Source organism: Chaetura pelagica, unplaced genomic scaffold, assembly GCF_000747805.2.
Source record: "Chaetura pelagica isolate M959 unplaced genomic scaffold, ChaPel_1.0 scaffold92, whole genome shotgun sequence".
In the NCBI taxonomy this organism is placed as follows: Eukaryota; Metazoa; Chordata; class Aves; order Apodiformes; family Apodidae; genus Chaetura; species Chaetura pelagica.
The window spans coordinates 1,192,998-1,207,057 of record NW_009952404.1 but is presented as its reverse complement, the minus strand read 5'-3'; the positions used below and the strand labels follow the sequence as shown (position 1 = coordinate 1,207,057).

General features: G+C 39.0%; 1 protein-coding gene across 1 annotated transcript; it reads right to left on the bottom strand.

Moving 5' to 3' along the window:
* Positions 1-11,802: 11,802 nt before the first annotated feature.
* CHRM2 (cholinergic receptor, muscarinic 2) lies at positions 11,803-13,396 on the bottom strand. Its single transcript, XM_010008201.1, has one exon. The coding sequence runs from the start codon at positions 13,358-13,360 to the stop codon at positions 11,960-11,962; it is 1,401 nt and encodes a 466-aa protein (XP_010006503.1). The 5' UTR covers positions 13,361-13,396; the 3' UTR covers positions 11,803-11,959.
* Between the last annotated feature and the right edge of the window lie 664 nt (positions 13,397-14,060).

The following is a 14,060-nucleotide window of genomic DNA, read 5'->3' as shown; positions in this document are numbered from 1 at the left end:
CTGAAACCCTGAGATTGTATACATCTGTGCTGGGAAGAATCTCTGTAGCTGTTCAAAAGCAGGTCTAATGATCTAGTCTTCTTGGCTCTCCCTATCATCAGTGTAGGCAGAAACAACTGTATCCAAAGAGGCCTTCGATTCATTTAAATAATGATCTGGTTCTAGAGAAAATTGTGTTTCTACATTGCCTCTAGGAGGGTGCCCTACTTCTGAAAGATGAATCATGACATGCCTCAGCTTCATTTCTTGCTGTGGCTTCATATTTCTTTGCAAACAGTTTTGACTTTCATTTTTCAGCAATCTCCATTCTGAACTGTGTTTGCCCAGGGACTGACATGTGTTACAGCCTTTATCTTTTAAAATATATATTCCTCCCTTCCTCCCATTAGCAAGGTCTGAAGTCTTAAACTTGTACAAGTGTTTTAAAAAGCATAATCAGGCTGATTTTTTGCATTTAGAGTATGACACAAGTATGCCCAGAACAGGGAAGGGGATCATTTATCTTCTCTTTGAAGTGCTATTGAAATCTCTTTATGCTAGTTTTAATATGGTGCATTTCTTTGATGTCCTCTATTCAAAGCTGCACAGACATCAAACAGTTTCTCCCTGCCTGTGCAAATATACAAGGTGTTTGAGTGGCACCACTCAGCTGGCTTTGTCACCAATATCTATTTGTAGCTCTGTTATATGCAGTTTACCCAGGAGTTGCCTAAGCAGGACCCACTACAGAGCACTGCCTGGATTTGTAGCCCTCCCTGTACTTGGCCACCCTAACCCCCCTCAGACAAACTAGCAATGTGAGAAACCAAAATCTGAAGAGGACTTTGGATCAATGTGGAGACAGATCTGTTGTAAGCACGTACCTGAGAGCCACTTTCACTATGAAATTTCTTCCACACTACTTTGTACAGGCAGTGTTGTACATCTAATGATGGCAGATCAAGGCTCTTATGTCTATTGCACAAGTGAAACCTGTAATAGGCAGCTGAATGAGAGAGAATTTTACCTCTTTGCCTCCAAAATACCTATTGAAATAGTTAATTTCTGAAGAGTTTTATGCTGTTTTTCTTTCCACATAGGTAAACCAATATACATTTTTTTAAAATGTATTTTTTAAAAAGCCTTTAAATTTTTTAATAAATATTGCTTTTGTATTAAAGTTGAATGAAAGGTATTTGAACCAAAAAACCCACCTTTTTAAAGAAAATGCTAAGACAGTCTCTTAAGAGAAGTTTGTTTTTTACCTAGAATGTTTCAAAAACAGGCAATCCATTGAGATAGACCCCTTACCAACCAAAAAAAAAAAAATGAAAAAAAAAAGCAGCAAATTGACATTTTATGGTGGAAAATGTTTCACTGCAAACTTCCTAAGCAGCCCTGTTATTTTGTAATTGTCTAGCTCATGTCTTCTCAGCATGATGTGTAACCATCAAACAGAAAACATTTCCCATTCCTTGTATAAAATTATGGGGTATTTTTTCCATATGTGTAATGGAAAATACACCAAGTATAACCAGTGAAAATTTTGGTTTCTCTATATTTCATTTTAGCAAGACAACATAACAAAATTTGGGCTTTTATGTCCATACTTGAAAAGTGTCTTTTATATTTTCTTTAGAATATCCACTATTTTAATAAATCAGCCTGTATACATTAAATTCTGCTCGCATTCTTATCTGTTGGCTACTGGAAGGAAAGTTGTAATCTAACCCTGCTGTTTTAAACATGAAATCATAGGCAGTAGCTTACCCCTTGTTATCCAAAATCACAACCTGGCCAGTCGACCCAGGAATATTGTAATTTGTACCAAAATAATGTGACCTTTACAGAAGGAAATACTTGCTCCTTAGGCACTTCTTAGCCTTCCCATTTTCAAGGGAGCCGAGCTGTATTTTCTATGCTAGAGGGATTTAACTTCTTTGACATTGCTCCATATTCTTCTTAAGGCTGGAGTTTTGGAAGGAAGAATTTTAAGATGCCACAGATCCATTGTGCTCGCACTCCCAGAAAATAATTTGATGCAACTGCCACCAATGACACTTCTACTTGAGAATATTGCATCTGTGCCAGATGGATCCAACCACTCCCCCTCAGCCCTGATCCTAAGCGTTTTTCAACTGCAGGCAAAATCATAGTAGGGGTTATGGTGGGAGTCAAGGAAAGCCTTTCGACCCTAGATGTTAGTGAATTAACTCAAGCACCTTTTTAACCATTCCTCCTTGCCTCTTTCTGTCCTATACTGCTTCGTGTTTTTAAACCAAAGATTTTGTTTTCATAGTGATTTATTCAGCACCTTTGGCAAGCTATTAATGAAGGATAGAAACCTGGACAGCTAACTCAGACACTTCAGAGACAGGAGAGGAAGAAAGACACGGTGGAGGGAGGAAAGAACAAAGGAGGGAAGGAAGGAGAGAGGGAAAAGATGGAGCAATGAAAAGGGGTATTTTTTTCTGTTTCTTTGGTAACACTCTGGCTGGTTTTATTATTTTTCCTGGTTCTATGTGTTGGTAGAAATGAAGTTGACAAACTCCATTGAGAAGAAGGTTACAAAGTTAATTTTCTAACACTGCCAAAGAGGTTCCCATGTCTGGATGGTGCTTACAATTATTGGCAAAAGGCCACAAACAGAGTTAATGGATTTACAAAACAACACCATTTCTTCGTATTGATTTTCTTAGAGTGTTTCCAGAACTCAGGGAAAAGTAGGTGGTTATACTTCACCATTTTTTTCTGCTAACAAAAGCTGTCAAAGGAAGCACTTAATAAAGACAATTCTGGTCTGGGGGACATTGTCTAAAGCTGTCTCTCCAGACGTGAGAGAATGAATATTATTAAGACCGATGGCATCCTGGCTTGTATCAGGAATAGTGTGGCCAGCAGTAGTAGGGATGTGATTCTACCAGTCTACTCAGCATTGGTGAGGTCTCACCTCAAGTACTGTGTACAGTTCTGGGCCCCTCACTTCAAGAAAGACATTGAGGTGCTGGAGCAGGTCCAGAGGAGAGCAACAAGGCTGGTGAAAGGACTTGTTGGGAGAGGCTGAGGGAGCTGGGGTTGTTTAGCCTGGAGAAGAGGAGACTCAGGGGGGACCTTATCATTCTCTTCAACTACCTGAAGGGAGGTTGTAGTCAGGTGGGGGCTGGGCTCTTCTCCCAGGCAGCTAGCGACAGGACAAGAGTGCATGGCCTGAAGCTGTGCCAGGGGAGGTTTAGGTTGTATATCAGGAAGTACTTCCTCATGGAAGGGAGATTAGACATTGGAATGGACTTCCCAGGGAAGTAGTGGAGTCACCATCCCTGGAGATGTTCAAGGAAAGGCTGGATGTGGCACTTAGTGACATGGTCTAGCCGCATGTGATGGTGTTAGGTCATAGTTTGGACTTCATGACCTCAGAAGTATTTTCCAGCCTCAATAATTCTGTGATTCTGTGATTACTGACTCTACATAGAGGTTAAGGTGACAATTATTATTGTACTTGAAAGCAATTTTACTCTTTTAAAGAAAAAGGTAACCTATTTCACAGCCCAGTGGTGAAACTATGACTCTGAATGAATAGCATTAAGTAGGCAGATGAGTAGTATGGTACTAGCCATGTTCCTTCTCCCCTGTGTGCAATTAACTCTGTTAACAAATTTTTCAAAATACTTGTGGTCAGTAAAATGAGCTTAAATCTCCTCTGGGAAGACAAACAAAAGCTTAGCTTCAATGCTCTGAATTTACGTGTAGCCTTAATTGTAGGCTTTCTCTAATCTTTAGTGAACTTAAATACACATATAAATGGAAAAAAAAAAAAAAAAAGTGAATGCTGGATTATTATTTTTTTTTAAACTCAGCTTTCCAAAACATATAGAGCTGAGGATCAAATCTTGGCCTGCCATCCTCTGTTTCAAATAGGATTGGCAGCTCCACCCATTTAGAAGTTAACTCTCATATTTGCAGAAGCCTCTTCCATCTGTTTAAACTCTCACCACTGGCATCTTGAGCCCCCCTGAAGCCATATGTTGGCAATTATAGGATGGTATAGTGAGTGTATGAGAGAATTATTTGGACTGTAGCCATACACAGACAATCTGCGCTATGCATATGGTCTGTGATGGGACTGTTAGCTGAGTGGGGTCTGAAATCAGTAATCTGCTCTTTGAAGGGAAGAGATTAATCAGAAATAAGTAGCCTGTGGCTTGGGAAAACAGACTTCAGTTGTCTCTTGGGATTTTGACAAGTGTCTTTTGACTGTCAGGATCTACCTGTAAAAGAGGCATCATAGTATTTTCCCATCTTACAGCCTATCAGTAGAGTGTATATTTGCAGAGTGCAAGAGACTTAAATACAGGGCAAGCAAAGGAATATAGTCAAACACCTACATTTATCTGACTATTTCGAGAAAGAGGCAGGTGAAAAAGTGACTTTTCTGGCTTTCATTGTGAAAAGCTTTTGGAAAACAAGGTGGTGAAATGGCTGAGGGTGAGCTTGGACTGAAGAAACATTAGAGCAAATGGCAGTGGTGGGAAGTCCTGTACAGAGAAGACAAAGATAGGTACAAAGTCCTGGAAAGGTAGAAGCAGTGAAAATCCTCAAGTATTAATGAGGGAACAATTCAGAAGGAAATCTACATAGACCACCTTATTAAAATTACTTTTTTTCCCATTCTGGAGCAGCTGGGCTGAAGTATCCTGATCCTGACAAAGCCGATGCACACACTTTTCTAGACTGACTGTGCATGAAAATCCAGATCTACCTGGGCAAGGATGTTCTCCAGTCACTGCGAATGGCTTCCTTTGCTGCATCTCAGACCTATCTGCTCTTGAAGTGTGGCTGAGACAGTATCCTGAGACCCTGAGGAGCTGATGATATGCAACCTATGCTCTTTATTCTCACTCCCAGTTGCTTTCTAAATATGCCCTGTGGCTAGGTTTGCATTCATAAGGCAAAGTGAGCTCAAAATATGGCTGTTAATGCTGCCATCTCCCCAAATAATTAGTTAAAACTTTATTTTCCTTTGATACAACAGGATGGCCACAAGAGTCTTATCTGTTCCCTGTTACACTTGGATGACAGAAATATATGGAGGAATGTCTTATTGGAGTCTCTTGTCAGAGTGACAGTGGGACTTGCAGTGAATAATGAAATCTTCAGGTGGAAGCAGAGTCACCAGAGGAAGCGAATTGAGGGAGGAACAGAGACACAGACAAGGATGAGTAAAGTGGTACTCTACACCTCTCTTGAACTTGGTTCAGTCTCATGGCACCATGACTACTGTAGGAAAACTATTTTTCTCCACCTATAACAGTTTCACATTTCCCAAGATAGTTCACTCAGTAAAAAGAAAAAAATAAACAGAGATACCACATACAAAAACATTTTTATTATTGTTATAATTTGCTGTTTAATGCAATGCTTTAACTAGGAATACTACTCAGCAAAAGTACATACATATATATTGCATGGAATTTCAGTTGTGTCTTCAGGATATTTCAAACTCTCATCATTTTAGTCTTTCATCAGATGTTCTGATGAAACATCTTCCTTCATCCTGCATAACATATTTTAATGTTGGTGAATAACACAGATGTTTTTCTTCCAAATGGAACACAATATTACATCCAAATTCCCAGTTAATATGACTTTATCAAACTGCTTTCACTGTATGAATGTTGTGTATAATATATATATACCTATACAGCATATATAAATATATATCTATAATGTATATATAATCAAGTGGGTCAGCTTTACAAAGCTAACCATAAACTTGTGCTTATCTTATTTATATGAGATCAAACATACAGCATCAAGAATTTGACCAGTCGACTTGTAAGATCACCAATTCCCTGTTTTGTTATATGATTTTTGGATGTCACATACAGGCAATGCATTCCCTACTTTCTTGCAGTAGTATTTTCTTTTGAAGAAACGAATGCAGTTAGTTTTTTATATAAATGTATAACAGTTTTACTATACTCTTAAGTTTAAAAAGTCTCAAGAAGAGATGAGGTTCTTCCTCACACATAGAGCTTGAAGAGTAATTGGACATTCATTGTAGTTTTATTTACATTATAACCTTATCTGGATAGTATTACATATAATGTATTATTTTTTTATACAGTCAAGATATGGTGTTGGTCATGTTTAAACACACTATCTAAAGGTATTTACAAACTGCTAGTCTCTAACTTACCAACCTCCTCTGCAAAGCGACACCAGAATTAAGGGATAAGATGTAAGACAGTCTGTTTATTGGCAACCAGGGCACTCTTATCAGTGTTTTTATTATTATTACTACCATTCCTATCATGAGGTGCTTCAGAGAAGGGCTGTCTTTAGGACAGAGGTGTAGAGACGGAGCTTCTGGTGGGGGCAGAAATCTCCTTGCCCCCCCCTCTCCCAATCATCTACATAAGTTGGGGGGAGCAGAAAAGAAATCCAACCAGGGCCTGTCTCATCCTTCACAAGTCAGGCCACGCCAAGTTGTCTCCCTGTATTTTCATCAGTGTTGTCTGGTGACTCAGTCCAAACATTAAACACTCAGCAAAATCCTACATTCTAAAGGCCACTGTTACATGAACTGTGAGCACATGGCCTCACCTGTCATCCACAGCCACTTCTCCCAGAGAAACAGAGCATTTTGGGGCATCTCAAAAAACCCAGTTTCTGTGTGCTTCTGGGCAAGTGCATTAAAAACATAAACAGCCCAAACCACAACAAAACCCCACAAACAAACAAAAAAACCCCTCTCACCATAAAAGTATGAAAAAAAGTAGTTACCTAATGGCACTTTTCATGTTATGCAGAGCTTTGAAAGATGTAAAAGACACCAGAAAGTGTTTAATTTTATTTAGCTAATACCAGAATTAAATCTATAGAACAAATCTACCCGGTATCCTGAAATACGAGGTCTGGGAGGACTGATATGCTTCTGTAACCTGTAATTTCTGCTCAAGCAGTAGTTTCACAATGTAGCAAAAGAGACCATAGCAAAAGGAGGGAAGTAAAAATATAGGAGAAATGATTGCATTGGTTGTGATAAATGATTCATGTCCAACTCAGCCTTCTTATAATTACATTCTTAGGCTTGCTTTCTCAGTGATTACTGTGCTGAAAAGCATAGGAATGAAAGGACATACAAGGAAAGGGAGGGCTGCCTTACCATTGCACAGGGCATAAAATTAATCTGTGCGTGTTGCTGCATGATATTCCGACACAAAACATTTGCACTTTGCCATCATCCACTGTTGTTTCTAATAAGAAGATAACAAAACTGGGGAAGAAGAGAATTATTTTGGTTTTATTTCCTGTGAGCGGTTTTTTTCACTTCCAATTTAAAACCCCTGCAGAAACGATTTATGGAACTTCTCACTCCACAGAGTGGAAGGGGATTTGCATGCTAGAGAAGGCAGTATTTGATGGAGGTTGAGGAGTTTCAATTCCAACATTTGTAGTACTTGAAGGGCAAGAGAAACTGCACACCTGTAGCTGAAATCTAGGTGACTTACTTGTTAAAGTGAGCAAGGAGGAAAGCTTTTTGTCAAGACAGATGGGCAGATAAAAGAGAAGTCACAACAAATGAAGGACCATCCCCTCCTGCCCCTGTTCCAGCTGGGATGGCCAGAAGCAGCTGGGACACCCCAAGGGTTTTCTTACCAGTGTGTGAGCAGTTCTCACCAAAGCCACACTCACTAAAGATGCATCCTCTTGTCAATGTGTTTTTCTCCATCAGAAAAATAAAAATACAGAGGGCTGATAGATTTAGCATTTGCTTTTGTCCCCTTCATGCTTTGTGGACGTCAAACAACTGATCCCTGGGTTCAGTTTGAGCTCTCCCATCTCCATCTGAGCATTTATAAGGCAAGAAAGAAAGAAGGAAAGAAAAAGCAATCTGATCTATATAGATGTGTTTGTTGCCTTTGGACAACTTTTCATCAGACAATGTTCAAACACTTTGCTATCTCTGAGAGGATTTCTAGTAAATCAATTAAAAAAAAAAAAAGAAGGCTGACAGAATTTTTTCTCAGGTTTTGTCCTCACTGGAAAACAGATTCTCAACATTACTTCATCTTCTTTCTTTATTTCTCATTTGCTTTTTCTCTCTTTCTTTTTTTTTTTTTTTTTTTTTTTTTTTCTTATATTTTTTTTTTTTTTTTTTTTTTTTTTTTTATCTTTAATACTCAGAAAAGGTGACAATTGGATGGACATATCTTCAGGCTGTTGTTCTCTACCTGGAGAATGAAGGTAGGACTGACCTGTGACAGTACAAGATGCTCCCCAGGGGCTGCCAGTGCGACAGATCTTGCTGCAGTGGGGTTTCTGACAAGAGTTGTTTGGGCCTTTACAGTTGTAGTCTGTTTCTGGAGATAATCAAGAGGAAGAAAAGGAGAAGGCAAAAAGTGATAGCTGCAGTTTTTTGTTGCAGTTGTTTTGTTGTTTGGTTTTTTTGTTTGTTTGGTTTTGGTTTTGGTTTGGTTTTTTTTCCTCATGGATCACCTGCACAGTTTGCTCAATTTCCATGTGAAATGAAAGTGGCCAGTGCAGCAGGTAGTGTCGAAGTGCCACTGGGATCGTCTGGCCAAGCCCAAGATGAAGATGTGACAGCATCAGCAGCAGGGCCACCTGGGGCCTTGGGGCAACAGGGAGTGCAGGTTGACATCCAGGAAGCCAGAGGAGGTACCCGGGTAGTGCTGCTCTTCAAGATCGACATCTAGATCTTGCAGAACTATCACTCAGAAGGGAAGTGAAACCTAGTGAGCGTTGTTTGGGACACAAAGGAAAGACATGAGAGCTCAAAGGATGTTCAAAATAACAATTGATTTTGTGGCTCTGAAAGATTATCCCACTTTTTGTCATACTGAGCCACAACCAGTTGAAGACCCAAGAGGTTCCCAGTATCTTAGGGCAAGTTCTGACTCCTCTCTGCTTCCAAGAGGGGGTGTGCAGCGTCAAGTGTAAGTGTTGATTCTGTGCTTACCACCAGCTGCCAATCAACAAAACACAGTCAAAATCCTATGCAATATTAAATGATTATTTTGCATGTTTATAAACCATGTTGTGGTGTGTGTTTGTGTGTCTGTGCATACATGTGTAGGTGCATTACATGGTCTATTTTTACATGGTTCACTTGGCTGTGAATGCAGATGCACCACCAAAATATTTTTTAATTGGACTGGCACAAGGTGGAAACACACAAGAAAGTGTATCCTGCAAGCCTTTTAAATATAACACAAACATCTAATATTTTAAGAATCTTTTTCCTCTTCTTTTCTTTTTTTTTTTTCATGAATGCTGGCACCAAATTTATTTTATTTGACATGGTATTTTTAGTGTCGTCACACCACATGATGAAAAAGTGCAATTGTAATCTATATCTTGCACTTCTTAACCTGTAGAAGTGTCCTTAGCTTCTAGAAGAGTTCATTATTTATGAACAAGAGACAGCTTCGAAGGTCAGAAAAAAAGATTTGTACACATGTTGGAAAATTTGAGTTAAAAGATTAAATAAGAATATACAAACCATTATTTCCCAATTTGAGTACCTGTATTATTGATACCCATAGCACTTGCTGAAAGGAGCAGAGACATTTCTTTTATGACATTTTTCTAAAGAAGTGACATTCGTAAAAAAGAACTTATTTCATTTTAGCTTCGGTTTTCATCTGGATTTTTTAACACTGGAAGAGAATGAGTGATCTAGAAATGATCATGTAAGTCTTTCCCTTGACCAGTCAAGATAAACCTGGTGAATGTAAATTTGAATGACAAACAGCGCTCGGTTTTGCAATACTTATTATTGAGTTATTCTTTCTTGCAAGCAGGAAGATGAAAATAGTGATAGTAAATATGACTCAAGGAAAGCAAGGTTTGCAAAATTAGATCTCCAGCTGCATGGAGACACTTTGCTATATTAGGATGAAATCACTTGGGGTATAAAATCAATGAATGCATGTTAAGACACATTAATTCTGAGTTTAATGTGGCCTTAATTTACAGCAGTTTAATCCTCCTCATTTACATTTTCTGCTAGGAACTTGTACTTTGAAACATGAAAATGGTCATATTGCTAAAGTGCTTTGACACTGTGTTCCAATAAGCTTGTCAAATGTAAAACTTAAGTATGCAAGATTAATTTCCCTGTGATCTTGAAGGCTGCTATTTTGAAGTGCATTTTGGAAGACTCTAATGTAGCAGCATGAAAGAACAGAATGATCTGGTGCTCTACTTGGTAGGTGGCTTTCACTCCAGAAGGTAGTCTCTCAGGACACTCTCTATGCAGCAAGCTACTTTTTTTTTGGATTAAACAAAAAATAAATCTGTTGGTGTACCTTCACTGGCTCCTGTGAGTCACTCAGAAGTAGGTAGCCAGAATATGCATAACTCACAGACAATTGCTGTTTCTAGTAATCTGATACACTTTGTCCTGTCCACACAGTGCTCAGGTGTGCTACAGTAAATATCAAATATTGAAATAGATCTCTTGTCTGGCAGAAAGAATCCAAATATGAGCTGGTGTGGCATAACAGATAATATTTGAACTTGACCCCTTCCAGCCCCCCATCCAGACCGTTTTAGTATCTGGTTTTGTGCAATCACTGTTTTCTTCCCTGACTTTTTTTTAGTGTTATCCCTTGGCTTACAGTCAACATATTGCTCCCAGATGGTAAAATGGCAATGTAGCCAATAACTTTTTAACAAAGTAAATATCTTGTCCAGGATACACCCAGGAAGGACCTTGGTTTCACACAAAGGTCTTAGACAGAGCTTGATCCACATTGGCACATCAGTCCATCTTACTCTTTTTCTCAACAAATGAGTATGAATCATCATTTGACTGGTCAAGAGCATGATCATATAGTATTAACTATTAATTAGTTAGGCTAGGCTAACTAGTCTTCATCTGTACATCCAACTTTAAAAGGATGTAACCTTAATTTTCCTAGTAATAACCTTGTTTCTGTACTTCAGCTGAGACATTCTTTTTGGCCACCATGGCGGCTGACTGGATGAGACCTTTGAATTTACAAATTCTTTTGATATTCAGTCTTTGTGCCCTGGAAAAGTAAGGAAGAAAAAGGAAGAAAATATTGATTGAGATAAAAGACAAATCCACAGGTGGAAGTTATTTGACAAACAAAGTGAACAAAATTCTCTCAAGAGCTTTGGTTTTCACAGATGCTGAAACAGTCTTGGGATGTAGTAATCTGGAAAAGTCCATCTATTTTTTTACCTTGAAGTGATGAAGGCATCATGAAACAAAAGCCCCTAGAAGGGGGCAAGTGGCAGACTTCAAATGATACACAGGTTAGGCAATGGTTACATGTTGAGCATAAGTACACTTTCAGAACTCATACAGTTTTAGAAATGGTAATGTGTCATAAACAACATAGAATAACTTTCATAATGATTTTCCTAACATTAATGTTCTTACATGACAGTGACAAAAAAACTCTAGACAACTTGGAGTTTTAGAAACCTTCTACCATGATTAATTTAGATTATGTAATGATCTTGAAAACTCCTAAGTATCTTTCAAACAGTTACTGTTAAAATTCCCTTTTTAGAAATTTCATAGATGAAGACATACTAAACAGACACAGAGTGAAAAAAAAAAAAAAAAGAAAAAAGATAAGAAAAAAAGAACAAATATTACAAGTATTTTACACTGAATGATGAAAAATCATAGACTCTAAAGCCCTTCTGCAGAATACTCTCAGAAAACAAGGAATTGTGCCTCCAGTCCACATACTTGAATAATTCTTCAAACATCCCCATGTCCTCAAGATTTATTTTCAATAACTAAAAAAAATGTTTTTAAGCGTAGTTCTCTGGGGTGGAGCTGATGCTCCATTTCAGAATTTCCACTAACATCCTGGATTGCACATTCCATAGAAGAGCATAAAGTGCTATGGCATTATTATTTTTCATTAAATTTGGAACTTCTTCACCCTTCCCATTATTATTTTTATTATGATTTTTACCTTGTAGCTCCTATATTCTTGTAATTACACATAAGAAGATGCTTAAAGGTCTTCTTGAAAGTAGCATTGCAGAGTGCATAACAAGCAGGGTTGATGGTGCTGTTGATATAACAGAGCCAATAACCTATTGTCCACACAGTGCCAGGGATGCAGGATGCACAGAAGCTGTTGATGAGCACCATCACATTGTATGGGGTCCAGGTGATGATGAAGGCCAACAGGATGGCCAAAATAGTCCTTGTCACTTTTTTCTCTCTAGAAGGAGGTGGTTTCTTTTTGGCTGGCTGCTTTGTCATCTTGACGATTTTCCGAGCTACACTATTCTGCTTCTCCTCCCCATTGGTGCCTACAATCTCCACAGTAGTGTTGGTGGGGGCACAGTAGTCACCCTTTTGGGACTTGGTAGCTATCCTGATGCATGTCAACTTGGAGTTCTCCACTTTGAGATGGTCTTGGGAGGCAGAAGCTTGGCTGGCATCTTTGGCAGCTTCATCCTCTTTCATGTTGGAAGCGACCACACTGACAGAGGTGGAATCATTGGAGCTCTCCTTCTCCTCCCCTTGGACACAATTCTCTGTCACAGTTTCTTCAGTAGTTTTTCCATTCTGAATTTTGCTGTGCTCTAACCCATCCCTACTGCTTGGAATGTTGTTATTGTTTGGTTTCACTGTTTTACCTTGGACAAGGCTGGGAGAAACCGCATCCTGGTTTTGAGCAGCTTCCTTTTTCCCTTTCTTTATCCGACTCTTACTGGCTCGAGAGATTTGCCAGTAAAGGACAGTCATGATGATAACAGGCAAATAGAAGGCTGCAATGGCAGTGCCAAAAGTGACAGCAGCATTGGAAAAAAACTGGATGTAACAATCCCCATCTGGGACAGTCCTTCCTCCCACAATGAACTGCCAGAAGAGAATTGCAGGAGCCCACAGGATGAAGGACAACACCCACGCAGCTGCGATCATCATGCCTGCCATCTTAGTGGTCCTCTTGACAGGATATGTTAGAGGCTTGGTGACACAAAAGTATCTGTCAAAGCTGATAATGAGGAGGTTCATTACAGAGGCGTTGCTGACCACATAGTCAAGAGCCAGCCAGAGGTCGCACACCACGGGCCCTAAGGGCCAGTAGCCTATCACAGTGTAGAGGGTGTATAGGTTCATTGAGAAGATGCCGATGATCAAGTCCGCGCAGGCCAAGCTGAACAGGAAATAGTTGTTGACAGTTTGTAGGTGCCTGTTGACTTTGATTGACACCATGACCAGGATGTTCCCAATTATGGTGACTAGGCTGAGAGACCCTGCTACCAGGACGATGAAGACCACCTCAACAGTTTTATAGGGGCTCTCCAAAGCCATCACATTTTCAGTGGAAGAATTGATGTACGTTGAGTTATTCATTTCTATTCTGCTAATGAGATACCCAAATGTCACTTAAGCCTGCAGAGGAAAGAAAACAAAACAGATATTTTAATGAAATGAGTCCATTTGCTTTAAAAAAATGGTTCCCAGAAGAACTACTTGGAACGAGTTTAAAGGTAGAAGATGCGTTCAGCAGTACTAGTCAGCTTTGGCTAACAAAGAGACTTTACAATATATATTATCCCTTTAGGAATAACCTCTACCTGTGTGTGACAAAGACAAAACATGTGAATCCAGATCTAGATTTTTAAGTTCTCAGATGCATTTTTGTCTCTGTGCTGTTATTAAACGGTTACAGACTTCAAAAGTTTGGAACTGGATCTGCATCTTGACTTCTTTCCTACCAACAAAATAGTTCCCTTTGCTCATTTCAAACCCTATTGCAAATATAAAAGTCCAGTCCTGAGGTTATACCATTCTCATAACCTGAGGTGAAGATGTGATTTACCAGGAGCCAGATCACCTGAAGGTGACTTTTGTTTTCATCTTTCCTCCATTTTCCACTTGGGAATGCTTCTGTGAGTTTATGTAACAAGTTTGTGTCATGTGTCCCTTTCATTTTCTTACGCTGCAGTTAATTTTTTTGTCAATGCTTCCAAAGATTTTGGCACTGCACTAAACTGAAGTTACTAGTCCACTAATAAACAAAAAGGGTAAATATTTTGAAGTCAATAAAACT